We start from the raw sequence: 16,070 nt of genomic DNA, 5'->3' as shown, positions 1-16,070 counted from the left end.
AGATATTGGCATCAGGACCTCATCTGATAGTTGATATTCTGATAAACTAATTTGCAAATACAGTGCCCTTTGCAATAGTTATTTCCCTACCGTTTAAACAGAGCTGGCTGCAAAAATCCCAACTTCAAACATTCTGCTGCACCATGGCCTGAGATTCTTCAGATGTCATCAAATATTTGTGGTAGCCCTTTAAAAAGGGTGACCTGGTGAAATACACATTACCAGTGTGGTACTTGCAGAGCAGATATTGTATGCTAAATGTTGCAAATGAAGATAGAAAATTACCTACCTCTTCAGAGGACAAAACACTGGACACTTCAGAAGAGGAGTAAATAAGCTGTGTGTAACTGGAAGTGTAGCAGGGCACCCTTAACATGAATAATCTACTTAGAAGGGTATTAAAGCTCAGCTTCTAGTTTCCTGTTGTATGATCCTAGTTCAGCTAATGCTGGTTTACATTCCAAGGGCTAGAGGTTTTACCCACAAGTCTCTGGACAAACCTTCCACTGACATCCATGTGGATTCAGGCTAAGGAACAAGGTAAGAGTAGGATCCTGCCTTTTAAACACACCAGGTTTTGCCCTCGCTGCTCCTTGTAGTTGCCAATATTTTAGTTTCCAAATGTTAAAGTTCAAAAGAACTGACTGTGTGAATGGCTGCATAGTATCTTTCCAATCACAGCAGATGCCAGGTTGCCAATGTAAATTCTCCATATATTTTCCTTCAAACTTTTAATGATAATTAAGGCAAGAAATGGTGGAGGAGAAATGGGAGAAGAGACTGACTCATCGATGTAGGCAGGAGCCTGGAAATTAAAAGGAGCCAGGCTCAAAAAGAATTCCAGGGGACAATGTAACTGTGTAACTACATACAGTGAGCATGTAAGTGCTTGAAATTGTATCCACTGAAGCCACTGGGAGTGTGGCCATTCATGCCCACAGAGATGGGGCAGTACCTAAGAGCAGAGTAGTGTTACCCACCACGAGGCTATTATTTCTGCCTTCTCTCCCATTCTTAGACATAGATCCTTCCTCTGAATAAAAATCAATCAATCAAGATTTTCTTCTTGTTGTACATAGTGTTTTTTTCACTCCTAAGTCTGAGAGAAAGAGTTCAACATCAAATTGCCACATTTCCTCCCTGTAAAATGACTTCATAGGCAGAAGTTAGTATATGATATGCTTACAGCTTCAGATGCTCTTGATAACTCTAAAAAAAAAAAAAAAAAAAAAAAAGTATGTAGGTTACAGCAACCAGACTAGTCTGTTTCCATAATAATATTTATTACAGAAATTAATTAGCAACCAGGGAGACCACAAATGTCAGATATTGAAATATGCTATGCTGCAGTCACAGTGATTGATGTAATACCTAAATGGAGACTTAATGGTTTAATACATGACCTACCATATCCACCAAGCCTTACATAATTTCAAGTGACTTCTTTCAAACATTTTAGTACTAAAACAAAAAATATCTTTATTACAAAACTTAAATGATTTCAAAGTGATTTAAAAGATATTTAACATGTGGAAAATGTTAGCCTACCTACATGCTTAGGATACTGTGTATACGTTTTTTTTAAAATGCTTTTTAAAATATATATACCATTCTTGCTCTATGTGCTTTTCATATATCACTATTCCTATTAGTAACTATCAGAGGTGGTTCCACTTTTAAATTCACATATGCAGTTATGCAAAACTAACAAAGTACAGAAATAGTGTAGCAAAACATTACAAAAATATTGTCATTCCTTCATATAGGTAATGTTTAAATTAACTGAATTAAGTTAAAAAGTACTTAAATATATCAATGCAACTCAAACTTGTCCTTGACCACAGAGTTCTGTGCCCTATTTACTACAGAGTTCACTTCTAGGGTGACCAGATGATAACTTCAAAATATCGGGACCGCCGCAGAGGGTGTGTCTTTTCAATTGTTACACTCACTGCATCCGGGTCTTTGGTGGCACTCCGGTGGCAGGTCCTTCAGTCGCTGATGGTCTTCAGCGGTGGGTACTAAATCTTGCCACCAAAGAAAGAAGGGCCACCACGCCCGAAACAAAACATTGGGACAAATGGCATCCTGACCGTACTTCAGTCAGGACGCGGGACAAACTGCTCAATATTGGGACAGTCCCGATTTTATCAGGACATCTGGTCACCCTATTCACTTCTAATATACTAATAAGTTCTAATACACTGACTAGTAAAACATCATTATCTGTCTAGGTTTTTATAAGGTCACCCATCACCATGGTGTCTGAGTGCCCTTACTTCAATCATTTTTACAGGGTACGCTATTAAATAAATTATTACATATTATTTGTTGTGTGCTGGCTGTGGTTGTGATGCTGCACAGGGCTGAGGAGACAACGTCCCTGCCCCCAGGGAACGTACTGTCTAAATGAAATAAATATGAACAAATACTAAGAAGTCAGGTTGTATCTGTGAGCATGGACATACCAGAGGAGCTGCATTCAGTCACTACTCTCAGAGTAGCAGGCACATGCACAAGAAGCTGGCCAGGAGGCTAATAGTACAGCTGCAGGTATTGTTATCTTGCACACTTCTGGCTACCCAGCTTCCCTTCAATGCCTAACCCTTGTCTGAGTGTAGGGTTATCCCCCATCCCCCTCCTCCTCACCAGTCTAGAGTTAGGGAGGAAGATTCCCCACAAACTATTCCCTCTTAGCAGCTTCCTCCTCACCTCAGGTCATGTCACTCTTTTCCCTTGAAGAAAGTTTAAAAACAAAATGACACCCCCTCACCTCTCCTCAAATTTGTACAAATGCTTTGCAGGTCATCTTAGAGCCATTGCTGCAAACCATTACTACTGAGTGCAGTCCCACTGACTTACCAGCTGTGGTGAACACAACCCTCTGTAATAAGTGCTGGCAGGATCAGGCCCTTGTCCGTCTATCCAAGTTCTCCTACAGCACCCATCACTGTGGGAAGTGAACATCTCTGAAAGTGATGAGTTGTACAAATAAGATACATTGGTGTTCCCTTGGTTGAGTTTTAAAGGTGGAACATGCAGGATGTTCTGCAGAAGCTTGAAATATTCTTTCCATGACATGCAGTCTAGTTATGCTCCTATTAAACTCAATTGTTATTTTTCCTAACTCACCTCCAGACTATTAAATGTCAGTGCTTGAAATGCAACAGTCTCCACCAGCCTGTTTGTATTCTTATCACCCGATCAACAACAACAAAAAAAGTGTGTGTGGGGGGAGTGAATGGGCTCTCTAGGTGTTTTCCAATTATATGACACTAGAGGTGGGTCCAAGCCCAACCCTACACCCATCCCCCTTTGAAGGAACAAACGTTTAAAATGCAAACCTGGATTTTGATCCTAATTTTACAGCAGGTTTTATCACTGTAATGGGCTGAACCAAAACCCCAGACTTGAATACACCTGAATTTTGCAAAGGGGAACTGAACTCTGCTTCCAAATTAAGTGTTTCAGCCCCAGCTCTACTTTAAATGAATGCTGATATGGTCTCCTCTGCCTGAACTATAATGTCTGAGTGAACAAGTCAGCACATACAGGAGAAGGCCAACATGGGTCTGCAGAAGCACTTCTCTCCCTCATACTGACATCAGAGCTGTCCGCATGGTCAGTGTAGTAATTTGCATTGGCTTTTTAAACTACTGTAGGAAGACCTTCCATTTTCTATTGCTCCACTCTTCTGCGGGCACAAAACAGCAATTTTATTGTTGTTAGACTCCCTTCGCAGATGGAATAACAAACGCCACAGGTAATCTACCTGGTGAAGACTGCTGCAAAATAAATCCATCATATCAGGGCAGTGAGAGGAACTGCTAGGGAAAACATCTCACATGTGAGAGAAAACAGCACCATGACAGATTATAACATAGTAGTTGTTACACCACGAGAGAGATCGAGCATGTTGTTCTCTTACTGGTGATCCGTCCAAGAACATGGAGCACCAATACAAATTTGTCTCAAACAAACTTCCTTCGCAGGGCTCCAAAACTGTAAAGTGCATAGCTGCTGGTTATAGTATCGCCCTTTGTAAAAATGCAGTGGAGAATGGACAATACTAAGAAAAGAAAGGAGGAGTTTTTGTAGGCTGGCATATGCTTTATTCCTACTGCTGATGTCCTGATTCCAAAGTAGTTTTTAAAAGTATATTGCATAAACAGACACTGCACTATATCCCAGTTGTGGGGAAATCAGCCCTAAAAGTTTGCTCTTCATTTAGTCTTTGAGGACAGGGTGGCAAATCCTTAGTATTTTTTATTATACTCTTGTGAGAAAGCCAAGTTTGAAACTGCTGGGAATTTGTATAATTTCTAAGGCATGTGGAGATGGGGTGTAAGGAAATGTCACTTGAAAGAGATATTTGGTATCCAGCATCAGTTGTGGAATATCCTCTCGATTATTGAGCATAGCCTGCAAATAGAACAGAGAGAGACTTACTGTCAAGAAGATACAAAGTGGTAAAACCTGAAAAGGCTTGCTTTCCCATTATGCTAGTGATTTTTTTTCTTGTCAGTCCCAAAGGGTACAGAAGAGCAGTAACTTTTGTTCTGGTTTGAATTTAAAGCCAAGCATGAACATGTACCATTGTAAACAGTGTGTGCAAAATATCGTAACTTGAATGTGTGTGTGAAAATAACGTAAGGCTCTTACCTGGACTTTGCGAACGAACGATGGGGACACCCTTTTCTCAAAATCATCTATAGGAGTGTATGAATTGAGGATCTTTACTATCTGCATAAATGAGAAAAGACTTTTAATAATTGTAACCCATGCCAGAAAAAAGGAACAGTTTGGAAGGAAGAGGCATTAAAATTATGCCCCCATCCATATCTAACCAACTGAGGTCATTGTAAGCAATTGTACTGTAAAGAGGTAGATTATTAACTGGCAAACTAGTGAGTGATTCTATATGTGATAATTGCCTAGGCTCATCAGAGAGGAGAAGGGTGAAGTGGGTACATGGTGGAAATGGCTGAACTGATTAAAGGAAACCCATTAAAAAGAAGAAAAAAAAAGTTGTGTGACAGACAAAGGAAATGATACTGGAGAATAGAGAAGAGGACAGGTCTGGAGCAGGATCCAAACAGAACAGGGCAGATAGGTATCAAAGACAGAAAAGTAGAAAATACAAAGGAATCCGAGATTCAGACATTAAAGCTGGGGAGGCCCGGGTTGGAACATTTGGCCAGGGGGAGCTGTTATAAAAGTGGGATGCTGATCACTCTGTCTGCAGCCAGGATTATTTCACACATGAATTATAAGATTCTACAATTGGTGCTGCCAACAGAAAATGACAGAGTTTATTACCTGCACAGCAGATAGGGATGTACAGCGTTCATATATCTCCTTGGCATCATCTTCTGTGACCTTTTTGACCTGAAGGAGCCAGGCTGCCTGAGAGAGAGCTTCCAAAGTTTCCTTGGCAGAACTGCTCTGCAGATTCTTTTCTTTAAGCCATTCTTCTAAGTAGCTGATATTACATCTGGGGTTAAACCAAAAACAAGCATAGAGATGTCAGTTTCCCCTCACAAACTAGTAACAATAAAGCAATCTGCAAATGAATGTCATTAAAGAAACACTGTCAGTTTAAAATTCATACATATTAAGCAAAAAATATATTTAGAAACCACCTCCCTTAGATTATTAAAACTGACTAATTTAAAAATCTGATTTCCCTTTCATCATTTTATCCTGTTCACATTTTGTATTTCACAAACTTTGGACAATGAGTTTCTTTGTTGTTTATACAAAGGCCCTAATCAGTTTCATACATTAGCAGGATGTGGCAGCATTACATGGGATTGTGTTAAAATATTGCTATTCCTTTAAAAATACACTTTCACAGCATCCTCAAGAGAGCCAGGAGATGATAGCAACTTTTGCACATTCCCAACCTGGACCAGATTCTCATAATTGATGACCTATAGGTGAAAGCCCCTGTCTCCCATTGCCACTTTCCCGGACGATTTAAGGCCTGTAGGCTTTATCTATTGATTTTCTTTCAGCTCTGTCTCCAGACTGTCTAATGGGATGTAACTGAACTGTGTATCTTTTGCAATGATTTAGGAGCATATTCTCGTCCTTATCCACATAAGGGCAAAAGGAAGAGGAGCCCTCAGCCAAATCCCTGCTGGATTTGCACCTGATTCTTGTCTCATCATTAAGGGTGGGAAGATAATTCAGCAATTCTGCCAATCAGGGAATGTTGTATCCATTCTCCACAGTAAAATCCACTTTAAAATGCCTCTGTGTGTAAATTAGCATGGCAAGAGCCATAGACATGTTGCAGGCTAAAGGAGAAAATAAGTGCTCCAGAACTGGGCTTCTGAGTCTCTCTGCCCCTCCAGACTGTACTGTGTCCCCCTCTATTAATGTTACATGTAAAGTACACTTGTGATAAGCACTGTGTCATGGAGTATGCTAGGATCAGCAACTAATTCACAGAAAAGTTAAAATCTACCTTTTCAAACCAGAGGGACAAAAATAATCACCATGGAATGTTCACAGTGTATCCAATGGCATAAGTGCTAGAACTACAGTAAGTTAAAAAATCCCCTCTCTCAGAAAACTGCTTGCTGAATCTTTATTGGCTTTACCTTATCTGCATTCCCTTCCTACAAGAGCACATGTCCTTGCGGAGGAAAAGACTATTAAGGGTGACAGCTCCAATCAGAAAGAAAAGCTGCTTCACTGCCTGCTTTAGAAGCTCTGTATCCAAGCCATTCTGGCACATTGTGCTATAAAAATAGCTGAGCTGTTGCAGGATGGAGGTCATTGTGTAGGTATCGGTGTCATCTATACTAGAAGAACGTTTACGGAATCCTGTAGGTTTCATGCCAGAAATTCCTTGGAGACTTTCATATTCAAGCATACCTGGTACTGAAAAGCAACAGGAAATCATTTGTAACACCAACACCACGTAGGGTTCTTTTAATATGGTAATTTAGTTTTGGGAACAAATATTTTCAAGCTGTATCGTTTAAAGTTTTTAAACTGCAGTTTCTCATTACTCCAGTAATAAAGGAGGACAGGGGTTTGCATGTGAAAATTGTGTGTGCTTTCAGGCTAGATTTCAAGAACCTCATCTTTATGTGGCAGCTCAGTACGGTAGCCCAAAAGAGAGAAGAGGAACACTGTAGATGAAGGAAGCCATTCCTTGCACCACATCCAACAAGATGAGCATTGTTAGACCTTTCGGGCAGATATACACTCAAGCTTCTTTGGGCGGTGTCTAGCGTACACTCCTGCATAGCCCCCCAGCGTAAGTATAAATAGCAGGGCTGCCCAGAGGATTCAGGGGGCCTGTGGCAAAGCAATTTCAGGGGCCCCTTCCATAAAAAAATTTGCAATACTATAGAATACTATATTCTCATGGGGGCCCCTGCAGGGTGCTGGTATGTATGTGGGTACGTATCCTACACCATCTGGACTTGTCCAAGCTCTGCCTGCCTGTCTATGCTGCTATTTTTAGCAGTGCACTGTCCTGCTGCCTCCCTGCTGCTGAAGCCCTTCTCTGCAGCCTTCCCTCAGCTAGAGGGGGAAAGGCTCTGGCAGCGGGGAGCTGCCTCCCCTCTCTCTGCTGCCTCCCCTCTGCTATAGACTCTCTCTGATGCGTGTAGCTACACGCTGCAGTGTGCATGCAGCCTCTTTTTCACTGCAGCATGTAGCTACGTGTATTCTACATGATGACACCAGTGGTGTGTAATGTAGACATAGCCTTAGTGTGAGATAATTCGGGAAAACTAAAACAAAAACAAACTACTGTCACACTGTCATGAATAATTAGAAAAATACAAAGGAAAAAAGCCACTGTAAAATGTCTAGTGAAAACAACAATACAGAAATGGAATACACTGCTGCTTAATAGCTTGCCTTCGTCTTGGCTGGTTAGAAATAGAGGGGGTGGAGTGGGGAAGGACAGGATGGAAGTAGAAACAGAAACATGTTATGTAATATTTCCTATCTGAAACCCCCCTTTTTAGGAAAATAAAATCAATCAGCCCCCTCCCCTTCAGACCTGTCACATGTTGCTAAACACTCAATTTATACATCATCCACAGCTGCCCCTAGCTAGCCCTTTGTGCTCCAGGGCCATGCCTCACACTGAGAAATGCTGCTGCAAGGGGGAAAAACATTCAAACTTCTGGTGACTGTACATACCTCTGTGCGCGTGTGCGTGTGCACGCGCGCGCAACAGGGCATAGTTCACCCCTAGTCTTGTGTCTCTGTATAAGATTTATTCAAATACCTTAGCAACTACTAGTGCATTTACTTTCATTGGTTATTTTCTTCCTTCTTACCTATCATTGGCTGAATGTTATTCTCCATTACACGAATGAATTGGTGATAGATACGAATGGCCAAGTCACTAAGAATTTGTCTGTATTCTGAAAGATCAAAATGCTTCAAACAGTTCATATTCTGACGTGGAGTATTTTGCTTCATGAATTCCTGAAAGACAGTTGTAAATGCATCAATATGACAATGCTGTTAATGCCGTCATTATCAATAGATCTGAACAGTGCTACACATGATCTAGATCAGTGAGTTGTGTGTGTGCGCATCCACACTCCCAAAATGGGTCAAACTTACTGCTATCTTGAGATGCTGCTACTACGCATGGATTTCATCAACATCAATAGACACATTTTTCTACTAAATGCTCATTCCGTGTCTGATCAAAAAACCCAGTGTAGCCAAAGGAAAGACTCACATCGACTTCAGTGGGCTTTGAATCAGGTGCTAGATCATTTACTTGGAAAGCATCAGATTGATTTTTCCTGCAAAAAGTCTCGCGTTTAAACTGTACGAGAGAAAAATTCAAATGTGCCTCTTCAATTTTTTATGGTTTCAAATGCTCTCATTTTTGTACTTTGTAAAAAGCCAGGTTTCTGATATGAATATTAATATGGCAGCGTTTTCAGCCTCTCAAAAACAGGGTTAATAATAGGTTCCAACAGCTGACAGACAACATTATCAGCTCAGGATTTTTAAACCTGACCCAAAGTCCCACATCTGAATTTTGTATCTTTGCAATGAGAAGAAAAACCCAGGACTGAAATGCTCTCAAGCTTGGGGTTTTGAAATGCACACTCTCTCAAAGTTTGGAATGTTCACATTTGCATTTGGTTCATTACAGAGATGGATTAAAGCTGCAAACTTGGATCCAAGCCCAGAACCATGTTTTGGGTTCAAACGCCTCCAATTCTGCAATTAAATTGTAAGCAAAGTCAGGATGAGCTGTACCCTGACATCTGGTGGTGAAGTATGGGAAGTGTGGAAAGAATGTCTGGAATGCAAAATCTCAAATATTTGCATAGGCTCGCCTAACCCATCCCAGACTGCCGAGCTGTGGGTGCTTTGTGACAGAAATGACTCAACCTCAGTTGGGTGGTACTTGCTAGACAAGGGACATGGGTTCCAAAACCCTGTGAAGAGAGAGAGGTTGGGGACAGGTATTTGTGCCTGGTGGTGCAGGCTCCTTGTGGAGCTAGAAGCATCAGTTGCACCCCCTCCTCTCTCCACTGTGGAATGTCAGAGTTGATTTTTTATTCCCTTAAGACTCTAGATACAGGTTGCTGAGCTGAACTCACTTTGGGCTAATGGTGCACTAGCACTGGGCTCCCCTACTATGTGCTGAGATCACTAAGAGCTGAAATCACAAAAGAGCTGAAATTACTGAGCTGGGAGCACTGAGTACTGTGCTAACTAGTGGGGGAGCCTGAAGCTATACTGTGGAACAGAGCAGCTGGCGGAGTGGAGCAGTTTATGGGGATGGCTGGAGCGGACCACAGGACAGCTGGTGGAGTGGAGCGGCTGGCAGAGCGGAGTAGCTGTGGGGCGTGTGGAGCAGCCCACAGAGCGAGCGGAGCCGAGCAGTTGGCAGGGACAACTGGAGCAGCTCACGAGGCAGCTGGTGGAGCGGAGCAGTTTGTGAGGATGGCCGGAGGAGCAGAGTGGAGCAGCTGGTAAGGCGGAGCAGTTCGTGGAGAAGGCGGAAGCAGAACCCACGGAGAGGCAGGGCAGTTGGCCCTGGACCACGTAAGGTGCCCCTTTCACCCAGGCTGGGGTGAGGGACCTCTACAAATAGACTCTTGAATTCTGTGGTGGCATTGACCAGAGACTTTTGGGTTGTTGGACTTTGGAGTGATTGGACTTAAGACCCTAAGGGGAAAAGAACATTGCCAAATGTACTTGGGGGGGTGGTTATGGTTTGTGTTATAACTCTGTTTGTGGTGTTTCTCCAATGTTATGCCGCATTGTTTCCTTCCTTTATTAAAAAAATTTCGCTACACTCAGACTCCGTGCTTGCGAAAGGAAAAGTATTGCCTCCTAGAGGTGCCCAGGGGGGTGTGGTATGTAAGTGTCCCAGGTCACTGGGTGGGGGCTCGAGCCGGTTATGCCTTGTGTTATTGAAACGAAACCCCTGGATACTAAACCCGGCCCTTGTTGCTGCCAACTCAGAGGGGCAGAAGGGTTACAAAATTGTGAAAGAATTGCATTGCATTATCTTGTCTTTACTTCAATCAAAGGCCTCTCTGATCAAACTTTGCCATTATCACTATAACCACCAGGGACAGTATTGCAGCTTGCAGAGTACACAGAAGTGCTTACAGCTGGAGTTGAGTGAAAGGTGTTTTCTCTTTGTAGGGATTCATGAGAATCCTGTCTTTTAGCTTCAGACCATATGGGTTTCTATCTCTCATTCATCAAGTATCACTTTAAGTTTGAGGTTTAAAGAACTGAAAATTAGCAATGAAAATCAGCTTTTTCTGGTTTAAGATGAAACTGACTATTTTACTACCATGTGTCTTTTGATTTCATTCCGAGTTGTAACTTTACGTATTAATCAAATGGTAACAATGTCTGCCCAAAGCAGTAACAGTTGAGTGAAAAAAAAGGTGAAAGTTATTTTTAAATACAACTAGCTGAGCTCCTGTGGTCCTGTTCAAATTAAACAGAAGATCAAACTAAGCAGCAAATGGATTAAATGGCACCCAAAGTATGTAACTGTTTCTTCCTTCTTGCTTTAACAACTGTTTACTGTTAGTGTTTCAAACATCTTCCTAAGCGACTTTGGACAAGCTGTTCTATTCCACTGGATCATCTCTAAGCCAAAAATCACTAGTACAGAAGAATACAAATTTCAGGCCCTTTCGGTGAGATAGTCCCATCTGATTATCCCTGCCCCATTTGGGTATAAAATTCAGTGAAATTATGTAAAACGTAGAGTGATGAAATAATTCCTACCTCTTCCCCGCTGTATTGTTTCAAACAGTTAAGAAAATGGTATGTATTGGAGAGCCAAAAGGACAACATCTCAAAATTTTCAGCATGTTCCTAAACAATGACATATAAAAACAACCTTTTTAAACAACATGATCCCTTAAAGTTTAATTTGATTTTATTATTGAAACTTATGACCAACACAGAGTTAGTGCAGTAGCATCAAGCTACAGTGAAAGGAGCAAACAGTATCTGTAAAGCACTATCTATACAGAAAATGTGCCCATGTCTACAATGGCCTTAAAATCTTTCTTTGTATATAATTTAAATGTGGTTGTACCATGGGTTGGCTAGACAGTGTGTATGGGGGCTCCAAAAATTACTGGAAGTCTTCCTGCAAAAGGACTAAACACTGTATGCATACACAACTGAAATTCAATTATATGGAAGTACTGCTTTGAAATTCAGCTGTTGGGCCTATAATAAGTTACATGGTTTAAACATGGTTCTTGGTAGCAAGGTGCTGACATGCTTTCCCTGCTCAGTGTAAGGGGTGAACTGGATTATAAATTTGTTTACAAACTTGAGTTGTAGGTTCCATATATACTACACGTTAAACTGCATAAAACATGTTTCACTTCCATCTGTGCCACAAAACAGAATTGTGCCTTTTGCTTTTCTGGGTCACTAGGCCACAACATAATATCCAGGTACTGCATGGTAGAATTTGTAGTGCAGATGGGATCACAGACAGAGGGTCCTAGCTTATAGCATGGTTTTGTAAGTTGGTTTACAACATGTTTTTTAAGGATTCAGATTGATGAGTGCCAGGCTAGCAAGAACTGTGTATGCAATTACAGTGTTGGAACTGTAGTGGCAATAGCACCCTAGATTCCACACAATGCAGTCTTGTAATAAATACTCTCTGCAAACCTCATCTCTGTCCAAAAAGATGCCCAATATCACGTGTTTGGAAATACCTCATGCAACAAACTCTTACCATGGCTGAAAACACAGTAAAACTTACTTAGCTACTAACTTTTAGATGTACTGTATTGGATGTTATGAATCAATTTTGTAAGCTTCTTGAGAGAGGGAAATCTTTATGTAGTATATATGTACTTTGCTAGCACAATAGGCCTTTCACCCCTGGCTGGGATTTGTAGCCGCTACTGTAGTGCAACTACCAACCAAAGCATTGTCACCATCTATGATATTCCTAACTCCGGAGGACCTGTGGATGAGAAATATCAACATTTTTCCATGTATGATATGTGCATATTGTAAGCCTGTCAGTCCACGTACAATGAAACCAATAAAATAGTAGAATAAAGCAAAATACACAAGAAATACTCCTACCTTAATAACTTGTTTGATACCATTAGTGGTCATACTCATGAAGGATTTCAGCATGTCACCATCATTCAGATAATCTGCATATCTCACACACATGAACAGGATGTAAGCTGGTAGGCCTGGAATCATATTTACTACCACTCCACGTGGCTTTAGATCTGAGCAAAGCAGAGTCAAAGCGGGTGTTCATTACACATTATAGATACAAAGGTAGTATCACCATCTAGTCTTACTTAAATAGGTAAAAAGCACTGGATTAATTTCTAACCACGCTCTTGATTAACCAGTTTGTGGATGAATTCTCTTTTCCTGTGTAATTACTAGAGCTGGTCAGGAAACTGCCATCAGAATGATTTCCCAGTGCCAAATTCACCATCTGCAAAATTCAGATTTTCTGTCAGAAAATCATTTGCAGCACCATGGCTCACCCACTCCTTGGCAGTCCAGCTTGTGTGTCTCCCGGGCAACCCACCAGGTGGGCTGCCTCTAAGCTGAGCTCCGTGCCTCACCCACAGCTCCTGTGGCCAGCTGCTGGGGAGCTGGTGCTCCATAAACTCCCAGCTTCCCACTGTGGGGGAGCTGAGGACTGGCAGTGGCCAGGTGGGCTGCAGGGGAGCTGGGTATGCCCAAGGAGCACTGGCTCCCAGCACACAATTAGGCAAGGGACGCAGGGAGATGGCTGGACAATAGGATGTTTTAGAGAAATTCCATTTAAGTTCTTCTCAAAGTGCCCTCCCCCCCCTCCAATAGAAAATTTCACATGTCCAACTTTTTGATCTGAATCAGAATGGATTTTTTTCCAAAAGCATGACATTTTCTGCAGGACAGAAATTTTAGTTCTTGCTCAGCTCCATTATTACAATGCAATACATTTCCATTTAGCATCCCTCATAGAAATATGTTAAAAAAACGCATGCTGCCGCCACTCTGGAGCTGCTGCAGGTAAGTGGCGCCAGGCTAGAGCTCATACCCTGAACCCCTCCTGCATCCCACACCCCTGCCCTGAGCCCCCTGCCGGCACCCCAACCCCCTGCCCTGAGCCTCCTCCAGCACCCTAACCCCCTGCCCTGGGCCTCTTGTACACCTTACACCCCTCCTGGGCCCCAACCCCTTGCCCTGAGCCCCTTCCTGCACACCGCACTCCCTCCACACCCAACCCCCTGCCCCAGCCTGCATGCAATTTCCCCACCCAGATGTGGCCCTCGGGCCAAAAAGTTTGCCCACCCTTGTGCTATGCCTAGATATTATGGTGACTGGTGCTAAATAAATACCCTAGATAAATAAGAAGAGCAAGTGGGTAGAAGACTGGATGAGGGACCAAAGAGGAGAGGTCACACACAGGGCCACCCAGAGGATTCAGGGGGCCTGGGGCAAACCAGGGGAGCTGCAGCGCTTGTAGTCACCCAGCGGCGGTCCGGGTCTTCAGCGGCATTTTGGCGGCAGGGGACCCTTCAGTTACTCTGAATCTTTGGCAGCACTGAAGGGCCCTCCCTCCGCCGAAATGCCACCAAAGACCCGGACAGCTGCTGGGCAAGGGCTCATGGGGCCCCTGGGGGGCCCGGGGCCTGTGGCAAATTGCCCCACTTGCCCCCACCTCTGGGTGGCCCTGGTCACACAGCCCAGAGTCATACAGCAAGAACAGTCCAATTGAAACATTCTGTATCCCTGAAGTTTTGAGAGCAGGGGCTTGTGATTTTAGCAAAGGGGTACAGACAACTTCTAGCAAAGGTCTAGAGATAATGACTTACAGACAAGGAAGGAAAATTAAACTCAGGTCCTGGAGTACTCGAGATTTCTAGCTTCAGAAGTGAACAAATAAGAAGATAGACAGCAGAGTCAGAGATATGAGATAAATGAGTTTTCACCAGATAAAATACTTCTGTCTTTGAAACACTTTGAATCAAGCAGTAATAGAAAGTAATAGTATGGTGCCCCTAAGAGTAAAGTGAGAGAGAAGGGAGATAAACAGATCAAAGTTAATAATGAGTACGACTGAAATGAACAAATCTTGGATTTTTTTTTAACATGCTGTATCGAATATAATTAAATGTGGCTGTAATTCAAAGTGTTATTGAAGTACCAAGGATGAGATTTTTAATAATTCTTGCTTCATCTTCCTTTCTGTACTCCATCATTCCAATGTACTCCTTAGGAGGCAGAGCTGGCACATGTGTTTCATTGGCTGTCAAAAGTAAATGTACTCAACATTACATTAGCCTGTAAGTAAAACATGTTAAAATAAACTACGAGAAATATGCAGTTCTTACAGCCAGAAACATACTGTAGCTCCTGTTTGCAATAATCATCTCAATTTATGGCTCAGGTATTATCCGTCAATTCCTGCACATATTACCCACATGAGTAGTCTCACTGACTCCTGTGGGACTATTTGCCCTAAATAAGTGAGCCTTTGGCTACCCATCCCAATATTAGTCAGGTTTTCAACCTTTTAAAACTCTTGGAATGAAAACTAATTCTGAAAAAAAATAAAGTGTACACACACATTCACACATTTATAAAATGGGCTGAAAAAGAGGGAAAACATTTATGAAATTTTTGCTAATGCTTTCCCATCTTTTGTTGTTGTTGAAAGACTGAATTTCACAACTTTTTGACCCTCTTTTTCTCTCACATACATATACCCTGTATTACACATTCAAAACTATTTTAAACTGTAAAAATTAAGTCCTACCTTTTTCAATAGTCTTGGTAAGAGTCTTGATCTGATCCTGCAATTTTTTTATTACTCTATCTTTCATGTCTAACTCTTCTTCAAGATCCTACAATAATCAAATAAAGATGGAGAGTAACTAGTCAACAGACCTCTGCTTTTGCTTCCACAGAGGGCAATAAAACTGAGATCAGGGGTGCATCCTTACTGGCACTGCTGATGAACCAATTAGACAACACATGCAGAAATCTGCTCAGTAGCTGATCTGACATAGATAAATATTTATCTGGCTCGCTAACTTCATTTCCCTTTTAGAATATTTGGTCCCAATTCTGCAAAGACTTATGTATGTACTCAGGGCCGTCCCTACCCATACACAAACTACGCAGCTGCGTAGGGCACCAGGAAATTTGAGGCACCAAACTGCCTCAAATTTCCTGGTGCCCTATGTAGCTGTGTGCTGCATCCAGTTCCAGCAGCCAGCCCGATCCCTGAGATGGCTGAGCCAGCCCCTCGTGGACTGCGCACAGCAGGGTCCAGGAGAGCTGCCTCCGCTCCTGCCCCACCCCTTACCCTCAGCCCCACCCCCGCTCTGCCTCTTCCCACCCCTCCTCCGCCCAAGCCCCACCCCCACTCCACCCCTTCCCCTGAGCTATGCATCCCAGGGGACTGCAGCGGAGTTGGGCCCGCCCTGCACTAACCTGGTGGCGGGAAGTGGAGCAACCCGACCCCTTCCCACTCCACTATGCCAGCTCCCAGCCATGCCGCCAGTGAGTGCTGGGGCTCGGTTCCCCCTCTTACCCCA

General features: G+C 42.6%; 1 protein-coding gene across 3 annotated transcripts in view; it reads right to left on the bottom strand.

Moving 5' to 3' along the window:
• Positions 1 to 4,145: 4,145 nt before the first annotated feature.
• The window catches only part of MYO5C (myosin VC), a 60,902-nt gene continuing 48,977 nt past the window's right edge, over positions 4,146 to 16,070 (bottom strand). Inside the window, exons 33-41 of one of the 3 annotated variants that reach the window (XM_032778608.2) lie at positions 15,287 to 15,374; positions 14,675 to 14,776; positions 12,598 to 12,752; positions 11,263 to 11,352; positions 8,313 to 8,463; positions 6,609 to 6,891; positions 5,320 to 5,494; positions 4,663 to 4,743; positions 4,146 to 4,422 (exon numbers count right to left, since the gene is read on the bottom strand). In XM_032778608.2, coding sequence (XP_032634499.1) covers positions 4,270 to 4,422; positions 4,663 to 4,743; positions 5,320 to 5,494; positions 6,609 to 6,891; positions 8,313 to 8,463; positions 11,263 to 11,352; positions 12,598 to 12,752; positions 14,675 to 14,776; positions 15,287 to 15,374 — 1,278 coding nt within the window. In that variant the 3' untranslated portion in view covers positions 4,146 to 4,269. The other 2 variants (XM_032778611.2, XM_032778610.2) reach the window with 2 other exon arrangements.

The sequence above is a fragment of the Chelonoidis abingdonii genome, chromosome 9 (genome assembly GCF_003597395.2).
Source record: "Chelonoidis abingdonii isolate Lonesome George chromosome 9, CheloAbing_2.0, whole genome shotgun sequence".
Lineage (NCBI taxonomy): Eukaryota > Metazoa > Chordata > Testudines > Testudinidae > Chelonoidis > Chelonoidis abingdonii.
The sequence above is the reverse complement of the archived record's forward strand: the minus strand, read 5'-3'. Positions and strand labels throughout refer to the sequence as shown.